This window comes from Typha angustifolia, chromosome 3 (assembly GCF_048772165.1).
Source record: "Typha angustifolia cultivar Huaian chromosome 3, ASM4877216v1, whole genome shotgun sequence".
NCBI classification, from domain to species: domain Eukaryota; kingdom Viridiplantae; phylum Streptophyta; class Magnoliopsida; order Poales; family Typhaceae; genus Typha; species Typha angustifolia.
Window position 1 is genome coordinate 721,204 of NC_133241.1, and position 17,637 is coordinate 738,840.

Sequence of the window (17,637 nt, forward strand, 5' to 3'; positions counted from 1 at the left end):
ACTTTCGAATATATTTTACTCATAAAAAAAACTATCGTGTCTTATGTAATCGAATCTAGTGAAAAATAGTACGTATTATTTATCTAAATTATATATAAAGAATATATAAAATATAAGTTTTTAACTTTGTGAGTGTATACATGTAAAAGAGCCTAAATTTATACTTTAACTTTTCATGCAAATTGGCCAGTATATTTACAAAACAATTAAAAAAATTTATAAAAATCCCTTGGAAATAACACTAGGGCCTTTATTTGTAATATAGATAAAATGTAAGGTGTTATATGTAATTTTATTCAAATTTAATTGGCTATGGATGGTATCACGAGATTTACGACTAGTAATTGCCTAATTGGTGATTAGCAATAGAGTGACCTATCGGATCCTACAGATATTCGATCCGCTTTACGACTTTACCCCCATCGCGAGAGAGGGAGGGAGGGAGAGAGGAAGAGGAAATGGAGAACAACAACAACGCTGCCGCCATGGCGCAGCATCAGCAGCAACTCCTCCAACAACACCAGCAACAACTTCTCCTCATGCGTCAACAACAACAGCACCAATTGCAACAACAACAACAACAACAACAACAACAACAACAACAACAACAACAACAGCAACAGCAGCAGCAGCAGCAGCAGCAGCAGCAACAACAGCAACAACAACTGCCCAAACCCCAACAACTACCGCCGCAGCAGCAGCCGCCGCCGCCGCAGCAGCAGCAGCAACAGTTACAATCCCAAGCCATCTCCCGCTTCCCCTCCAACATCGACGCCCATCTCCGCTCTCCCGGCCTCCGATCCCTCCACATCCACCCCCAACAACTGGCTCAGCAGCCACCCCAGCATCAGCAATCGCAGCCGCCGCCACAATCGCAGCTGTCGCAACCGCAGCAGCAGCAGCAGCAGCAGCAGCCGCAGATGGCGAGATCGAGGAATCCGGTGGAGGTGGAGATGGCGCAGCAGGACGCAATGAAGGTCTGTAACCCCGACGTCAAGCGCCCCTTCGCCTCCGTCGAGGACGCCGTCCTAAGGTACTACGGAAAACAAGAAACAAATTAGGGTTAGGGTTTTGTTTTGTTCTTTTTAGGGTGGAATTAGGGTTAGGGTTTTGGGACAGGAGAACGATTTGGATAGTGTCGTGCTGACGTGGAACTTATTAGGGTGAGGAAAGCGGAGGAATTTGTCCTTCTTGCTCGTTGGCAAGAACTAGGGTTAGGATCAGGGTTAAGGTTTTGTTGTTTATCCTTTCCAGCAAGAATTAGGGTTTGGTTTGGTGTTAGAAGATTTTATTATGTTCGAAATGTAGCATGTTGGAAATGGATGGGAGTAAAATGAACATAATTTAAATGCGGGAAATGTAGAATGGGATTTATTACTGATATTCTTGGTCGGGAGTAATAGGCAATGGATCTTATACAGGCGCTGATGGACAGTTAGTTTGTTAATGGGAGAATAATGATGCTTCCAAAGAGATCTTCTTTTAAAATCATATGTGCTTTAATTCATTAACATGATTTACATACTGAACATTTTCTTGGAGTTGTAAATATAACTTGCATTTGATTCAATATTTCTCCTTTACTTGATGAATCAAGGTTTTGTTATCTCTTACTTAGATATTGGGACAAGGGTAGATAGAATAGGCTGTTTAAGTGGTATTGCATTTATATATTTAGTCCCTCATAAAAGGATAAACTTGAGTTCTTAAGAATTTGAAGGGATGTTTTAAGCACTTGGCAAGTTTACCAACACCTGGATAAGCAGCCTTTTCTTGTATCTGCTCCTCTGCCAAGCTGAGTAGGGCAAGGTTTAAGGTTCTAGCGGGCCATTGACCTAATTTCTCATTCTGTTGATGATATGAGTGTATTGGTTATGTCATCTTCTTCTTTTCTTCTTGATGTTTGTAGAAGTGCTTCAAAAATCGATATATGCAAGCTTTGGTTTGTGTAGCAAAGAATGGGAAAGTGATGCTCAAGAGATGGGTAGTTTCTTCTTATTCTGTTATACAGGAATGAGTAAATTGTGGGAAGTTTGTAGAGAACCAAGATAATTGTAAAACATCATTAATGTTAAGGATCACTAATAAGTGAATTCAGAGAAACATTTATAGTGTGTAAGAAGTTGTCAGTAAAACAATTTTCCTTGCCATATTGCGCTGTCAGATTTGATCATCCAAAAAACATGGTCAATAAGGAAGAACGTTAATGTGATAAGCAACTTTACCAGATGGTGATAAATCAGTATGGTATCACTATAGAGTAAATAATCATAAATTATTGATCTCTACAAAGTAAACGTGGAAGTACAGTGAGGAACTACGATAGTACTTTGGTCTTAATTCAGAAGGATAATCTGTGGCCTGTACTTGAAGCCTTGAATACCTATCAACTGCACATTTGCCTAGTCTTTGACTCCTTGTACCTTTCTCGGCAGCGTTGCTGCATAATTGCATATGTTAGTCAATTCTCCTGATCCAAGCATCCGGAACTTACTTTTGAAAGTGCAATTCATTGTTAGAGGGTCTTTAGTGTCTTAAATTGGAATCATGGTTCACAGTTTAGTTTCAGATTCGATTTCAGTTGGTTTGATTTGACCCTAGAAGAAAACAAAAGTTGGGGCTGGAATATATTGGTTTTGGCTGATAGTGGTCCGAAACAATGGTCAAAACCAGCAATCTTGCTAGTTTCAACCTGACAAAAGGCGTTTTGCATTAGTTTTTACTAAGTTTTGATTGGTATTGTTCCATCTTAGGTGCTTCATACTGTGATTGGAATTAAAAACAATAGTTTCTGGCTACATGGCAGGTAATGGCTTATGTGATGTATACATTAATACATGAATATATGTCAATATTTAATAGAATTAGAGAAAAAAGATCTTTAGAGATTACAATAAATACTTGGAACTAGCATCTTGTTGTTATGTATATCTTTGATACTGGATACATTTGCTAGCTTACAACTACAGTTGGGACTTTCTCTGTCTTCATTGTTCTTTACATTCTTTCTTTTCTTCAAAGATTGTTTGGAAACCTTTAAATGATTGATGCCATTATGTTCAAGTTATATGCCCTTCAATTTTTAGTTCTTTCTTTCAAGACACTGCCTGTAAAGCTGGACTTCCACGAGGAGTCCAAAATGTTCTCCTAGGCTAGCATCAAATAGGCAAAACCAAGCCTCTGTGAATATTTCATAGCAGGGTGCATTTAATTGTTTATGTGTTCATATCTATCCGTTCTGCTATGGTATAGGGATTTTTTTTTTTTTTTTTGAGTTACTTCCCTTGCTCATTCTCTTGTAATTATTCAATTGGCCCCCTTGAAATCTAACAATTGCTTATAGGTGATTATAACTCGTAAAAAATTGTACAAATTTTAACTTGTATAAAACTCAGAAAACTTGTTTTCTGCCGGCTGCTGCAGACATTTCTTGTGGTAAAGAGGATGAGAAAAGATGGGCAAATGTTGAGAATATTTCACTTTTGTTATATTATATATTATTTTTTAAAATTATCATAGAAACTAATTCACTTTTGTCATCTCGGAGATTTTGTTGTTGCTATTATTACTCATCCATGCATTAGCATGTGTTGATTTTGCTTCTATATATTGAGTATACTATAAATCATTATGGCCATATAGAATATCATAATTTGATCTTATAAAGGTTCAATATTGAGCTAAAGGAGTACAAAATTTCTTTTTTTTTTTCTCAAAAAATTTTCTTTTTGAGTTTCTAATACTTGTTCTGAAAACTTACTCTCCATGCAGTCATTTCGCAAAAAGACTTCTGCTGTTTTAAAGTAAAAGTTGGTCTGACCATCGACCTTAGAGTCTTAAATCATCTTATGCATATGCTGTATATATTACATCCGGCCATGTAGGATCCATGAGTGCTGGAACAATTAATGTAACATTTTGTGCACCAAACATAACTCTGCTTTGAATTTAAGATTTCAATATCTATTGTAGTTCATGAGTTTTGTCATATGAGTTTTTGTACAAGTGTCACATGTTTCTAGAGTCGAGATCAATCTGATGTTGGACTGTGAGGGATTTCACTAGAAAGGATCCAAATGTTGGTTAATTCATCTTTTATTATATAGTATCCTTTAGTAGCAGGAAGATTGCATTTTTGACAAGACAAATAAATAGTAAGGATGTTCAATGTGATCGCATGAGAACTGAACGCCTCGTGTACATATGAGATCAAGTTCTTGTACTGCGTTACTTTACACTTTATTGAGTGTACTCCTGTCTGATTCTCTCTTCTTTTATATAATTTTCCCTTTCTAAACTTCAAACTCCAACTTGTTTTACATAGCTGTGAGGAAATCTCATTCTCATGTTCACTGCTATAATACTCCTAGGTTGTTGCCGTATCATGTGGTGTCCGATTATGAGGCTGAAGAAGATGACAGGATCCTTGATAGCGATACTACAGGTCAGCTTCCTTCTCGTCTCCAGCAATGGGACCATAACATCCTTGCTAAAATTGCAGAATTCACGACAACATTTGAGAAACAAGTGCTTGCCTTCAATATCATGACACGGAAGAGAGCCCTTGGAGAATTCAGGTCAGAGGAGAGGCTCATGTTAGAGCAAGCTTTGCTACAGGAGGAGAAGCAATCCCTGCTTGAGCTAAGAGCACAGATTGAGTCGAGGGAAAAAGCTGGAAGGGAAGCAGCTGAGGCTAAGATGAGAATGGCGATGGTTCAAGCTGAGGCACAAGCCCATGCTGAAATGATTTCCCGGGCTCCAATGAGAGCAAATGCTGCAGCATCTCAGGGCGACGAAGGTTCTGGGCATGATATGGGGCAAGATCAGGGCGGCAACATGGAGGAAATTCATGGATGGGGAAATGCTCAAAGAGACGATGAAGAACCATCAGAAGATTTTCTGAATGATGAGAACGATCCTCAGAATGGAGAATCAGGAATGCAGGATGAATGGCGGGAAGCTGGGGAGCTAGATCTGAATAGTAGGTGATGTGTGATTTAGATTATGGCTGCTATTCTGTAAAAGAAATAGTTTCAACTCTTTAATAGCAATTTGAAGTATTAGGTATCCGCTTCACTTGCACAAACGCAATCCCCCCCCCCCCCCCCCCCCCCCCCACCCATATTGTCAATAGAAGCAGTCATTCTTTTATAGATAATTCCTAGCCTTCTTTTTTTCAGGTAAAGAGAGAGGAATTTTTAATAACCATTTGGTGGATTGGCTCGCTTTGAGATGTTTTATTAGATTCATGAACCTCACAAACGGAGCATACCAGGTCGTTACCTAACTAAAGCTGTGTGTGTGTGGATATATAGTAAGTTTATATTGGGTCCCTTATAAGCTGCATTACTCAATAGTCGATAGAGCAACATTTACTAAATTTGCCTTAAAGTCATTAGCTTTACTCGTCATTACAATAAAAAAGATCTCTCCGTAGCGAAGGGATAAAACGGATCTTTCGCTTTTATAACTTTATAAATTGTATCTCAGACTATCGATCCTATAAAGATGCTTCTTTTCAAACTTTTGAACCAACAAAAAGATTCTCAAACCCATGAGGTCATGACCTCCAACCTCCCACCACCACCACCACCACCACACCCCCTCCGCCAAAACTCTTTTGAAGAACAAAAATTAGTTCTACCCATCTATAAACAGAAATTATGGGTTTAATCCTCTATAGTGAACATTGATTTAGTCAACTTAGTTACTTAAACCATATATTGAAGAAGATTAATTCTTTTGTCTAACTTATAATTAATTAATATTCGGACTCATGATCAAGAAAGAAAACCCTAAGCATGTACATAAATCCATAACAACAGGGAATACACAACTATATCCAGATAACCGTCTCCATGATATGGTAGTTTTTTACATCACTCACAAGTAACAAGTACATCCATGCATTTGTATCCATCATGCATAGTGAATACTGTTTACAGAGAGTACTTTCTTTCCTACGAGTAACAAGTATATCCAAGTCCAGAGGTTTTGCAAGCTCTATCCATGGAATAAATGCCCAGATTATTCAATAAGTCCCTGGCAACCAGCCTGAAAGCTTCCGGGACTCATCATGAAGGCCCTATCCCATGAATAACGGAACTTGAACGAGGCCAGACTTGGAATTCCCTGTCCATTATTCACAAGGTAGCCAGTTCCCTCGAGTCGAAATAAGTTGGGATTGACCAGCATAGAGCTTGCAAACCCTCTGGACTGCAGGTATACGTTCGTCAATGTGCACCTGCAAAGATTCTTCACCTCTACCTCAAAGACGGGGTCGTAGCCAACCTTCAATCCTGTGTTCGTTTGCTGAACTTGTATGCTTGAAAGGGTGCAACTTTGGCTCATCCCTGTAGTTTGAAACAACATAATTAACTGCCATGATACTGGATGATAACCTTAATGTTGGAAGAGAAGATATAGAAGAATAAGAACAGAGTCTGTATCCATCAATAACCTCAGAATAAAACTAGATATGGCACGTAATTCATCATAATCTTGTAATTCTGATTATTGAGATGGATGCTGAAGATATGAGAGAGAGAGAGAGAGTACCTTTCACAAAGATGCATAGGAGCACAACAAAGAGTAGCTTGAGAGCAAGTGCCATCATGTCTTTGGTTTGTCTTATGTGAAGAGGATTCATGTGGATATTTATAGAGATAGAAGCTACCCAGAGATTGATGGGCTTTCATATGAATTTAGGACAAGTTGCTTGGGTTTTTCCACTTGTTAGTCGTTCAAGGATATCCCTGACTGAAAAGACGTCCAAATCAGCAGACATGAAAGACAGAGGAAAAAATGTTGATGTTCCCACTGCATGTGCCTAGTACTTGTTTATTAATGGGTCCAAGTCTTTAACTACTTTAAATTCATATTAGATAGTATTGACTCTAAGTCAATACCAAAAACAGAGAGCTGTTGAATAGGTCAGTCAAGATTGGATCGTTCTGCTTGTGTGTTGCATGCACATCTTTGTGCATGTCCACACGCCTGGATGCACTCCACATGATCCGCACGAGTGCATCTCTGCATGCATGTGAGCACATGCTTGTGCGTGTGAGTGCTGACTCAGAAAGGTGCCTAATGCCTAAAAATTTTCATTTGGAGCATACTTCCCCTTTCATAATTTCTTTAGACATTCCTTGAAGAAAAACTGTGCCTAATATAAAGTTCAATGTAGAAATGGAGTTGCGAGCTGAGCAAATTAAGTGCACACAAGGAAACTTCCATGTGGAAACTGACACTATTTCAATACCTTGCTCTCAACTAGAAAGTACACCAGGTCAATGCAGAGAAAGGAACATCCCAACAGCCCCAACTTGTATGTCCAGACAAGGAAACAGGAAAGGCTAATATATCATGCTGTGTTTTGGTCCACACCCAAGTCTTCCATCCAATTAAATCCATCACTAAGTCAATCAACTTGTTCCATTATTTTCAATCCTTTATCCTCTTTGCGAATCCCAAGAGGCTCAAGTCTTCTCTATCGGACCAAATTACTAATTACCATCACTAATCAAAACCTGCTTCCTCTTTAATTGGACTCTTGACTAATAGTAAAAAAAATACAAATAAATAAGGACAAAGGCCCAGATTCCCTAGACACCATCTCCCCTGAAACTTTCTGTAAAACATGGAAGCCAACGACACGCATCAATGTCAACTGATCCCACTACATCAAAATGAGTGGTAGCCGATCAAATTGGCTGTCATGCATACAACAGACAAAGATTCATATTGAATTTACATCAGAAGAATATTTCTACAATTTATTTTACTTTACGCAAATCTGATGTTCTTCCAAGGAATGAAGATATAAGCCAAAAATACGGGTATATGATCTGTGTCAGGAACAAGGTTTAATAAGCTGCCATGGTACTACACACACGCACACACTCAAAACCGACCATTCTCATGTATCTTTTGAAGAGCATCTTCTGAACAAATTCCAGAGAACAAAATAATATGATTCAACAGGCAGTAGAAAAATCAGATTGTGCATTAGTTATTATGTATAGCAAATGAAGTGGAAGGAAACAGGAGATTAAAGAAAATGACTTGCAGTACCTCTTGAAAGAATTCCACATCATAAGTTAGTTCTATAAGTTCTATACTGGTGAGCATGCCCACTAAAAGTTAGTTCCTATAAGGATGACCTTCAGAGGCATTCAGAGCAATAAAACTTTTAGCCAAATTAAGAAAATACAATCAGAAAATTGGTATAAGCTATATAACATAAGCATGTAAACCAAATATTTCCTACAAAAGTTGTGCGAAAGCAGTAACAGATGACTTCAGTTCGCATACCAGCTAGCGAGAATGAATAAGCCGAAGGCATAACCAATTGTGGAGAATAATTCCACCATCGTGGCTGAAAGAGATTACAATCAGATACCTGAACATGGCAGAATTCTATATCAAGGTTGACGTTCAAGCATACTAGTCAACAATGCCCTTTTGCCAAGAGAAGTATAATACTCGACAAAAGAGTGAAAGACAAGTTAAATCTCAACAGCGGCTTCTGAAATGAAATGTCATGCAACTCTACAATAACTAATATATGTAAAACTTGGTGAACCTTAGGCATACTAAATATTGTTAGAAGTAGTGTGGAAATCAGCAATTTAGTACATAACCAATCATTAGACTCCCCAACATATAAGAAGGAATATGAAAATGATGTAAGTGATGTCCATGAATACAGTAACTTTGGCACCCACAAGCTGTTCAAAACAACTAGTACACATTGCGTCAGCTTCTTTAAAAAACCAATTACTGAAATAGCAACTTCTAACCTTCACAACTCCATGAAATATTTTCGAATATCTATTTTGATCATGTAGAAGATGGTACTTCGAAATTTGTAAGCAAAAAGAGTCAAACTTATTGTCCGTGCATTAGGATTGGTGAGAAAACAAAGAGAGAACACACAATTAAAAATATTTGTTGTTAAAAACTGTTACAAATGATTTGGAAAAGCTAATGAAAGCACCATGATCCACAGTAATGGTTGGCAGTAATGCAATCTCAACACTCATGTATAGATATTTAAGATCATATTTTACATACATATAGGCATGGATATTTAAGCATTCGTGATTTTGTGTATATGCTTTTGTCTGAAGAATAATGTTGGATATCAGGGAGGATACAACTTCTAACTAAGTAAAACTCTAAACTGGGAGGATACAAAATTAATTATCATTATTTTCAAGGTAGTCCAATGCATGCAAAAGGATATCAGAAAACCAATAGCTTTATAACTTACATAAATGTAGCAACAGCATAGCCAAAAGATGATGCTGCCAGTTAGAGTTTTATGCAATTGCACAGAATGAGATATAGCATTCATGTACATGTGGGCCAATCTACCACATAAAACTATTTATCCTGCATATCTCTTAGGATCACTGAGTAGTGAGAAAATTGAGGAACAACTTTCATTTGAAACTTGAACAGCAGTTTCCTAAATTGAGCAGGTCATGTATAATCTGTACATGATAAACAAACATAAGGGAGAAGCTTACATTTTGGCAGGATAAAAGTTTATGGAAAGCATGGACCATCTCAAGCAAACTTCTAACATGTTAATCACGACCAAAATAAGAAATATTTAATATTAATCCAGCATCCAACTCTTGAATGTGCAAGCACCAGCTGTCATTGATGGCCTAGAATCTAGTGAGTACCTTGTGTCCAAGATGCTGCTTCTGGCCTTATATAAGTTGTTTGTCCAACAGTAATGTGTCATCTCCTGCACATACCGTAAATAAAATGTCTAATCACCATGTAGCTTGGAGATGCCATGAGTGAAAATTTAAGGAGAATGGACTTAACAACAATGGTCACAAAGAAGTCCAACATATGCATCAATATATGTGAAATTAAAAAGGCGAGATTTGCCTTGGTTTCCTTGTTCATTAGGCATACATAGCAGTAGCCTTGACCAGACTGAAATATAATTTAGAGGAAATTTCAGATACTGATTCTAGATGGTGTGTAAATGAAATGACATACACATGAGCTTACCTACCCACATTGGAGGAAAAGGACATCAGACTTGTGATATTGTAGACCTCGAGCATGTCAAGGTATCATATATCAAGCATAATGATTTTCAAACAAACTTGTCCACGGATTGTAATCAAGAATGAGGCCCTGTGCATACATTGCTTGAAATAACTGTACAATTGGCTCTAGCTTTGGGGCAGTAGAAAGTGAAGCTACAAGCTCATGTAATATTGTTTCAAACTGAGAAGGGCAATTAGTCCTGACCCATTCAATGTGCTTAAGAGCTAGCTCAGCTTCTCCAGCATCTGTTAAACTCTTCAAGAAAATGGCATGTGAACTGGTGTTCTCAAGATCAGAAGGAACACCACGCATAACAACAGAAGCTGCCATAAAATTACCTGAAATATAAATATGATTCAAGTATGTGAGAAAAAATTACCAAGGTACCTAATCTCTACATTTACTAATTAAAAGCAGAATAAACTATGAGGCATCTTTATATATTGACATGAAATTATTTGCAAACTTGTAATCGCCACAAGATCACTTTCTCAAATCATATGCACCAGCATGGACAAATAAAATACATAATTTTCCCCACAAAACCCTACAGATTACAGGCAGCATGCCTAGGTAGTTGAAAGTTGAAATTGCAAAGTGCTAACAGCTATTAGAAGTTACATAACGTACTACTTTAATGCATATCAAAGTGATATACTACATACGATTTTACGAATACTTAGTTGAATGTAAGAAAATATATTTTCCAAATATCATTGGTGAAGATGTACCTTCTTTGCAGAGTGACATGATTAATGTACTCAATGCCAAAGTAGCAAGTGAGACATCCTGTTCAACAGATTTCTTATAAACCTCAATTGCCTGCTCCGACCTCTTTTCTCTGCATAACATTTTGATAAGTGCTGTATAGGTTACATTATCTGGAATCACCCCTTTCGACAACATGTGATGAAATAAGTGCAGGGACTCTTCAGCTTCACCTACTTCCGACAACTTCTGGATAAGGATATTGTAAGTTTGCAAGTTTGCAGCACATCCATTGATAAATATCTCATCCCACAATTTCTTAGCAGGTCGCAGGAGGTCATCTCTGCAGCAAGCTTCCATCAGACAATTATAGGATGCAATGTCAGGATCAAAACCTTTCATTTTCATCCCTTTCAGAACATCATAAGCTTCCCTCAATTTTCCAGCTTTGCACAAGAATGACACCACTACATGATATTGATCTGCACCTCTAAAATATCCCTTGTTTAGAAGTACCCTAAAGATATTCCACATATCATCGCCCTTCCCATGCTTGCAAAGATTCCTACCAAAATTATCCAGTGTTTCAAGGCTTAGAAACCGCTCCTTTCCAATAATGTACTTGCAGAATGAGATTGCAGAGTCGGGATCAACAGCAGAAACCGACCCAATCAACGGATTAAGCACACAGTCTTCAATTGGAAAATCTCCGAGCACGATAGCTTCACCAATCTCCTTCGCCTCCAGAACCCTTCTCTGTGACACCAAAGTAAGAACAAATTCCCTATAGTCCTTCTCCCTCGGAGCCACCCCCAACTTCCTCTTCTGCTTCAATATCCTTCCTGCCTCTTCCATCCTACCTGCCACACGAAACCCTTCTGAAACAATCCTATACGCGATAAAATCTGGCTTACACCCTCTCCTCCTCAGCTCCTCCAATGCTTGCCAAGCGTCTTCAATCCTCCCCACCCGACAAAGCCCATCCACAATCACTAATGCAATAATCGACCCATTGATCCCAACAGCCCGCCTCTTAACATCTTCGACCAAACTTAAAACCCTCCCCAATTCTTCCTCCCTACAAACCCATTTTATAAAAACACCAAAGCCTAAGTCACTAAATGCGACATTTCTATTCAGCATTTGATCGAACATCTTCCAAGCATGAGCCGAATACCCATTAGACGCGAAACCGGCAAGAAGAGAATTATAGAGTTCTACGGGGAATTCTATAAAGCTACTCTCGGAGGTATACTCGTATAGCAAAAAGGCTTCTTGGGCCTTGTTGGAGTCCAAGAAAGAGGAGAACGCTTGGTGGAGGAGGGAGCGAATGGATTGGAATTGGCGGGAGAAGCAGAGGGATTTGAGGAAGGAGATGTAGGTCTCGGGAGTGTGGGAGAAGGAGGAGAGACGAGAGGCGAAGTGGAAGAGTGAGGAGGAGAGGTGGGGATGGGGGAGGAGGTGGGGGTCGATGGTAGCGGCGAGGAGTGGAGGGGTGAGAGGCGGGGAGTGGAGGAGGAGGGTTTGCTCGATGGCGGAGGAGGAGGAGGAGGAATTGGTGGGGTGGGAGGCGGCGGAGAGGAGGGCTCCGGCGAGGCGGCGGGCTGCCGCGCAGAGGGATGGAGGGGGAGGCGGTGACGGCGGCGGCATTTGTGGGGCCGGGGGGGCAGGGATGCTAATTACAACTTTTTCCCGAAAAATAAATTTCACACCCTATCTTTTCTTACATTTACATTCAAGGCCCTTATTTTCAGAAACACCCCCAGATAACGAAGAATTATTTGGCAAACCAAGTCTGAATTTGACTGGGTGAGAGGATCCTTTGCAATCCCTACTGCATTTGAGGTACTTGGCAGTCCCAGTCCCACATTGGACAACCAATTCCTACATCCGGAGCTGCAGGGTATCCATGAGCCCTGATCATTATGCAGACATACCCCCAAAAGAAAGTCACATGTCATGTGGGAAAAGATACCCTTCTTGTCCTCAATTCCAAGGACAACCCTAAACTAACATTATTAACATTATTAATCTTCTTTTTATTATTAGTAATATTATCAGTTTGGCTATTTGTTATTGTACAACTTGAATAGAGAAATTGATAGCTATGAGATAGTTTCTAGCAAAAAAGAGAAGGACCTTCTTCCTCATCACAAATTACTACACAAATTGCATTCATTTATATCTTAAGACTTTTTCCACATACTCTACAATCATTTCACTCAATCAGCAGTGTATCTTGGAGCTGACTAATGGAAAGTCCTGAGGTGTCATCCAAGCATATTTAAACCTAATTGGGGTGCCCCTAGATATCGCCCGTCCATTCCCGACGATGCATCGCTCATCGTCGACCGGCTTGATTGCCCTAGGATCGATCGACTCGACACTGCTCAATCCATAGCACCGCAACACCACTTTCGATTGCGCGCACGTGCACGTGTTCCGCACCACCACCGCATACTCTGGCTTGCCTTCGACGACACCCCCAGTCATCGACTGCGTGATCGTTATATCCGACGGCCCACATCGCACCGCCCCTTTGCCTACATTTGATCATCAATAAAAAAAAAAAAAATATATATATATATATATATATATATATATATACATCAAAATGGATAAAATCAATGCAGCATGCAGTGCTTAGTTTAATTTTTCTTACCTTCATTTATATGGAAAAGAAGAGCAGTAGCAATGAAGAGAGTAAGGGTGGCTGCCCCTCTTGTCATGCCTTAATTTCTTCTTCCAGGAATTGGCTATTTGCAGTGACAACAAAAGAGATAAGAAGCTTATTTATAGCAGCAGCATGCCAACAGATCTTGATCCAAACTAGATCTTTTACTGCAGCTAAATGATTAAAATTGAACACCCCCTTCCTTTTTTTTATCCATCTGACCTTGGATTCAACATTGTACAAAGAACAAACACCTTTATCTTTATCTGCACATGGAGTTATCTGAATCAAAGAGCTCAGATAGGAACAGAGCTCAGATAGGAACAGAGCTCTGAGATATATAATATTCCAAGTATTTTTTTTTTCTTTTTGATTAGAAAACTTTTCTCTTAGATTAGTGTGAGGCTTTGTCTTCTTACCATGGAGTCACATGGCGTGTGGAAGTTTATGCCAACTTGCATTGGATTTTGATGACTTTTGAGTAGATTGTCTTAGTGTTGCATGTGAGGATGTAGTGGAGAATAATTCTTTCAAGACAAAGAATTAATTCATGGACCTCACTGTTAATCAATATGCTCAATTGTCTAATCTAGTTTTTTAGAATATTAGTCCCTAAGCAATCGGTCTAAATTAGACCCCGCCTATTGCTCTTTTAGGTCACCGGACCGCAAAGTAATTATTTGAGATTGAAATCGACCATACAACCTCCTTGATCCGAGCCACCGTGGTTTTTGTTTCTTATCATTCATGAGCCTAACAGTTAAATATAGCTTGGATAAAGGGCCAACATTCTAGATAAAGACACTTAAGTTTCATCAAATTTTAACTAATATAGTAAGTTTTTTAGTCTAAGCTTTAAGTCATATGCATTGCTGAACAATTGCTCCAAACTAAATACTGCTGAAATCTACTATAAGCCATCGCGCTGTCAAACTATTTTTTAAGCCAATAGTATGACTGGGTTAGAGTTGATCTCATAATCTTTTTAGTCATGGGGTGGATTCATATCAACTTTATTAGAGTTGGTAAGTGAGCCACCTACTCTAAACCATCACGTTGCCGAGTTATTTTTTTAAATTATATCACTGAGTTAGAGTCGACTTTATAACCTTCTTAAGTCATTGAGAGGATAAGTACCAACTCTATTAGAGTCTGTAGGTGAGCCACCATGGTTGATAGGGAGACAAGAAGAACTGCTCTTTGATGAGGACCAAAGTTCTTAAACCAAGACACTATATCCTCTAGGTCATGGTTGCATGAATTTGCTACATTCTCACTGCAGTATTTTTATACACAATGTTCAGCAGCAGGAAATTCATGCAGCCGAGGCAGAAAAGAATCCAGTGGTTATGGTTATAAACTTATAATATAATTGTATTTAGCCATAGGAAATCACTGGATTACCTAGTTAAATAGTAGTAACTGCCAAACCTGTCAAAGTAGTTGACAATGAGTAATCTAGTGGGTCTAATAAATTATCAAATCTGATCCTAAGATTTCCACCAAATTTGTTAAGTCTCAAATGAATTAATTGTAAGAAAGAAAATAAAAATCCTACACTTTTTATTGTCTTTGAATTTTATTTTATTGATTTTTCTAAAAGAATTCTTATATTTTATAAGAAAATATCCAATTAACACTGCTATTACTATTACAACAACATTCTAATGCCATCATAAAACTAAGTAACAATACTTCTCAAATTATTAAAAATACTATTTTCGAGATAACAGTTTGAATATCCACTGATATAAGAATTATTTAAAATTAGCAAATATGAAAATTAGTAGAAGGGTAGAACTACTACATGTAAGATCTTCTGGGTATTAACAAGAGTAACTTAGAAATTTTAAAAGTATCACCTTGAATAAGATTGAAATTTGAACATTTCTTTCTAGATTATTATATTCAGATGAACAGAGTTAAAATTAACCTAAATTATTAATTAAATTTTATTATGTAAGGTAATTTTTTTTTTTAGAAACGAACCATTATAAACTCATAAAAATAACGGGATTTTTTTTTGGCAAATTCAATATATATATATATATAATTATCATTGACGGTTTGTTTAAGCTTTTAAAGTAGTTAATGAATTAATAAAGTATTCGATAGCTTAGAAACATGCACATAGACTCTTTAATCTTATTCTTTTCAATTCATCAAAGAGAGCAAGGTAACAAGAACAAGTATGTGATCTTTCTAGTACTAATTATAGGTCTTAATTTCAAATGTTCATCTCAGGAACAATTGATCTGGGAGCTAACTGGCAACATGTTGATCTGAGTATTCCATGCATACTTGAATTTGATGGGAGATCCTTGGAACACCGGCAGACCGCCGTTAATGCTACATTCCTCGCCGCCTACCGGCCGGAAGATGGCAGGATCGACAGCCTCAGCAGTGTCGAATCCTTCACACTTTAACTGCAGTTCAGATTGTGAGCATATACAGTCATTGCTCACAACCACTTCAAACTCTGGCTTTCCATATACCATTGCTCCAGTTACAGATTGAGCCACAGTGATACTTGACAGGGAGCATTCTGCAGATCCTGAAAATTTCAAGACTAGTTTGTCAAATTCCTAATAGAAGAGAGAAAGAGAGAGAGATTAAAGGAAAAAGAAAAGACCTCCTTTAAAGATGGAGAAAAGAAGAAAAGAAGCTAAAACTAGATGGAAGCTATTAGATGCTGCCATGTTAGATGTTTCACTGGTTGCCATTAGATAGATTGAAGCTTAGTGTTTATATACGAAAAGCTAATTAGATTTTAGAATTAAATTAGAGGAAATAAGCTCTCTATATAGCAAGATTTTAAGCCCAAGGATTCAATAGAGATCTTTATTGTTTCTTTTAGGGAAGTTTTTAGTAATTCTCGGTATGACCATTTATTTCCAGCCACTGAGAAAAATGGCAACTATGATTGAAATAATATTCACTAAATTATTCAAGAGATAATGATCAGAAATCAAATCTCATAGAAAATATACTTTTGAGAAGGAAAGAGATTGGAGTTTAAATTGAAGGGCATGAGATCCCAGGGAGATTTGGTATTTCAATATGTGATTCATCTAATCAAAACTCATCACAATTAGAGGTGAATTTTGGCCAAATTTCCATCATTTAGGTCTCGAAATCAATTATTTTTGCTATTTTTAAGAAAAATTGCTTAAATATTTTTTAGTGTAAAATTAGGAATTTCATTATATTTGTTCCTGTTTGTTTAGGTCAAATTATATTCTATAAAGTCGAAATTTTCCATAGTCTATATTTACTTTTACGTGTTACAAATCAGATTTGGAACAATTAGTTCTTAGGAAAAATCTAAATTTTTTATTAGAAGTAGCATCATGATTTCGGATCCAATGGCTTTAAAATAAAGTGATTCCAAGGGTAAGGTAAAAAGATACTAATGAAAGAGTGGAGAAAGATCAAAATTGGATAGAAATAGAAATACCGACGTTAAGGTGACTACTAGCAGGTTGTGGACTACCATGAGGTGGTAAAGGTTGGTCATATGAGTGGTGGCTCATGAAGAAATACGGCGAGTAGAGTTTAGAGGTGAAGTTGGGGTTTTTAGGATAGATCTATTTCTATAAAAATAAATAGCTATGATTAAACGGTAAATATACTATAAGAAATTAACTTAAACCAAGGGTCATTTCATGATCTTCTCATTAACTCATAACCACATCTATTTATAGAAGTAGAGTCATAGCAGGTCAGATCTAATTCGCTAAATTAGGCTTACATCCAAAGATTAATCATTTTAATTCAAATTTAAAATAATAAGCAAAATTAATTAACTAGACTTAATTCGACTCTTGTTAAGGTTGTAAATGAGCCGAGTTTCGACGAATCAGCTCTAGCTCAAGCTCGACTCAAAAATGATGTTTAAGCTTCAGCTCAGCTCAAGATCAAGCCCAAGCTTGATCGAGCCCAACTTATAACCATATCTATTTTTAAAGTTTAGAATGTAAAATATTTATCAATAACTTTTGTCTCGTACAAAAGAAGATGCTTTTCATTATGCTATAGTATTAGGTATAATATTCGATAGTTTTTAAACCACATAAACTAATTTATGTAAAGGTGATATAATTTTTAATGTAAATTTAGTCATTATTAGTCTCTAAAATTTAACTAACACAATAGTATTTTTAAAAGAGCACAATAAT

At 37.5% G+C, this 17,637-nt stretch overlaps 2 protein-coding genes across 4 annotated transcripts; one reads left to right on the plus strand and one right to left on the minus strand.

Moving 5' to 3' along the window:
* Positions 1–414: 414 nt before the first annotated feature.
* Positions 415–5,067, plus strand: LOC140758153 (uncharacterized). The gene is made up of 2 exons (XM_073094226.1): positions 415–1,033; positions 4,371–5,067. The coding sequence occupies exons 1-2, from the start codon at positions 459–461 to the stop codon at positions 4,987–4,989; spliced, it is 1,194 nt and encodes a 397-aa protein (XP_072950327.1). The 5' UTR covers positions 415–458; the 3' UTR covers positions 4,990–5,067.
* A 1,147-nt stretch (positions 5,068–6,214) lies between these two features.
* LOC140780114 (pentatricopeptide repeat-containing protein At5g14080) lies at positions 6,215–12,739 on the minus strand. Of its 3 annotated transcripts, none has more exons than XM_073125465.1 (6): positions 10,809–12,739; positions 10,040–10,415; positions 9,696–9,760; positions 8,314–8,401; positions 6,559–6,759; positions 6,215–6,353 (listed from the first exon to the last, which is right to left on the minus strand). In XM_073125465.1, the coding sequence occupies exons 1-2, from the start codon at positions 12,433–12,435 to the stop codon at positions 10,108–10,110; spliced, it is 1,935 nt and encodes a 644-aa protein (XP_072981566.1). In that variant the 5' UTR covers positions 12,436–12,739; the 3' UTR covers positions 6,215–6,353; positions 6,559–6,759; positions 8,314–8,401; positions 9,696–9,760; positions 10,040–10,107. The 3 variants fall into 3 exon arrangements, with proteins under 3 accessions (XP_072981566.1, XP_072981564.1, XP_072981567.1); XM_073125463.1 differs by having other exon boundaries at positions 10,036–10,415; XM_073125466.1 differs by lacking the exons at positions 6,215–6,353; positions 6,559–6,759; positions 8,314–8,401 and having other exon boundaries at positions 9,575–9,760.
* Positions 12,740–17,637: the final 4,898 nt, after the last annotated feature.

Bases quoted from the DNA above. Each gene is read 5' to 3' on its own strand.
- LOC140758153 (XM_073094226.1), top strand. From the start codon at position 459: ATGGAGAACAACAACAACGCTGCCGCCATGGCGCAGCATCAGCAGCAA. The intron at 1,034-4,370 runs GTACTACGGAAA...TAATACTCCTAG, and splicing joins GTCGAGGACGCCGTCCTAAG to GTTGTTGCCGTATCATGTGG.
- LOC140780114 (XM_073125465.1), bottom strand. From the start codon at position 12,435: ATGCCGCCGCCGTCACCGCCTCCCCCTCCATCCCTCTGCGCGGCAGCC. The intron at 10,416-10,808 runs GTACATCTTCAC...TTTATATTTCAG, and splicing joins CATGTCACTCTGCAAAGAAG to GTAATTTTATGGCAGCTTCT.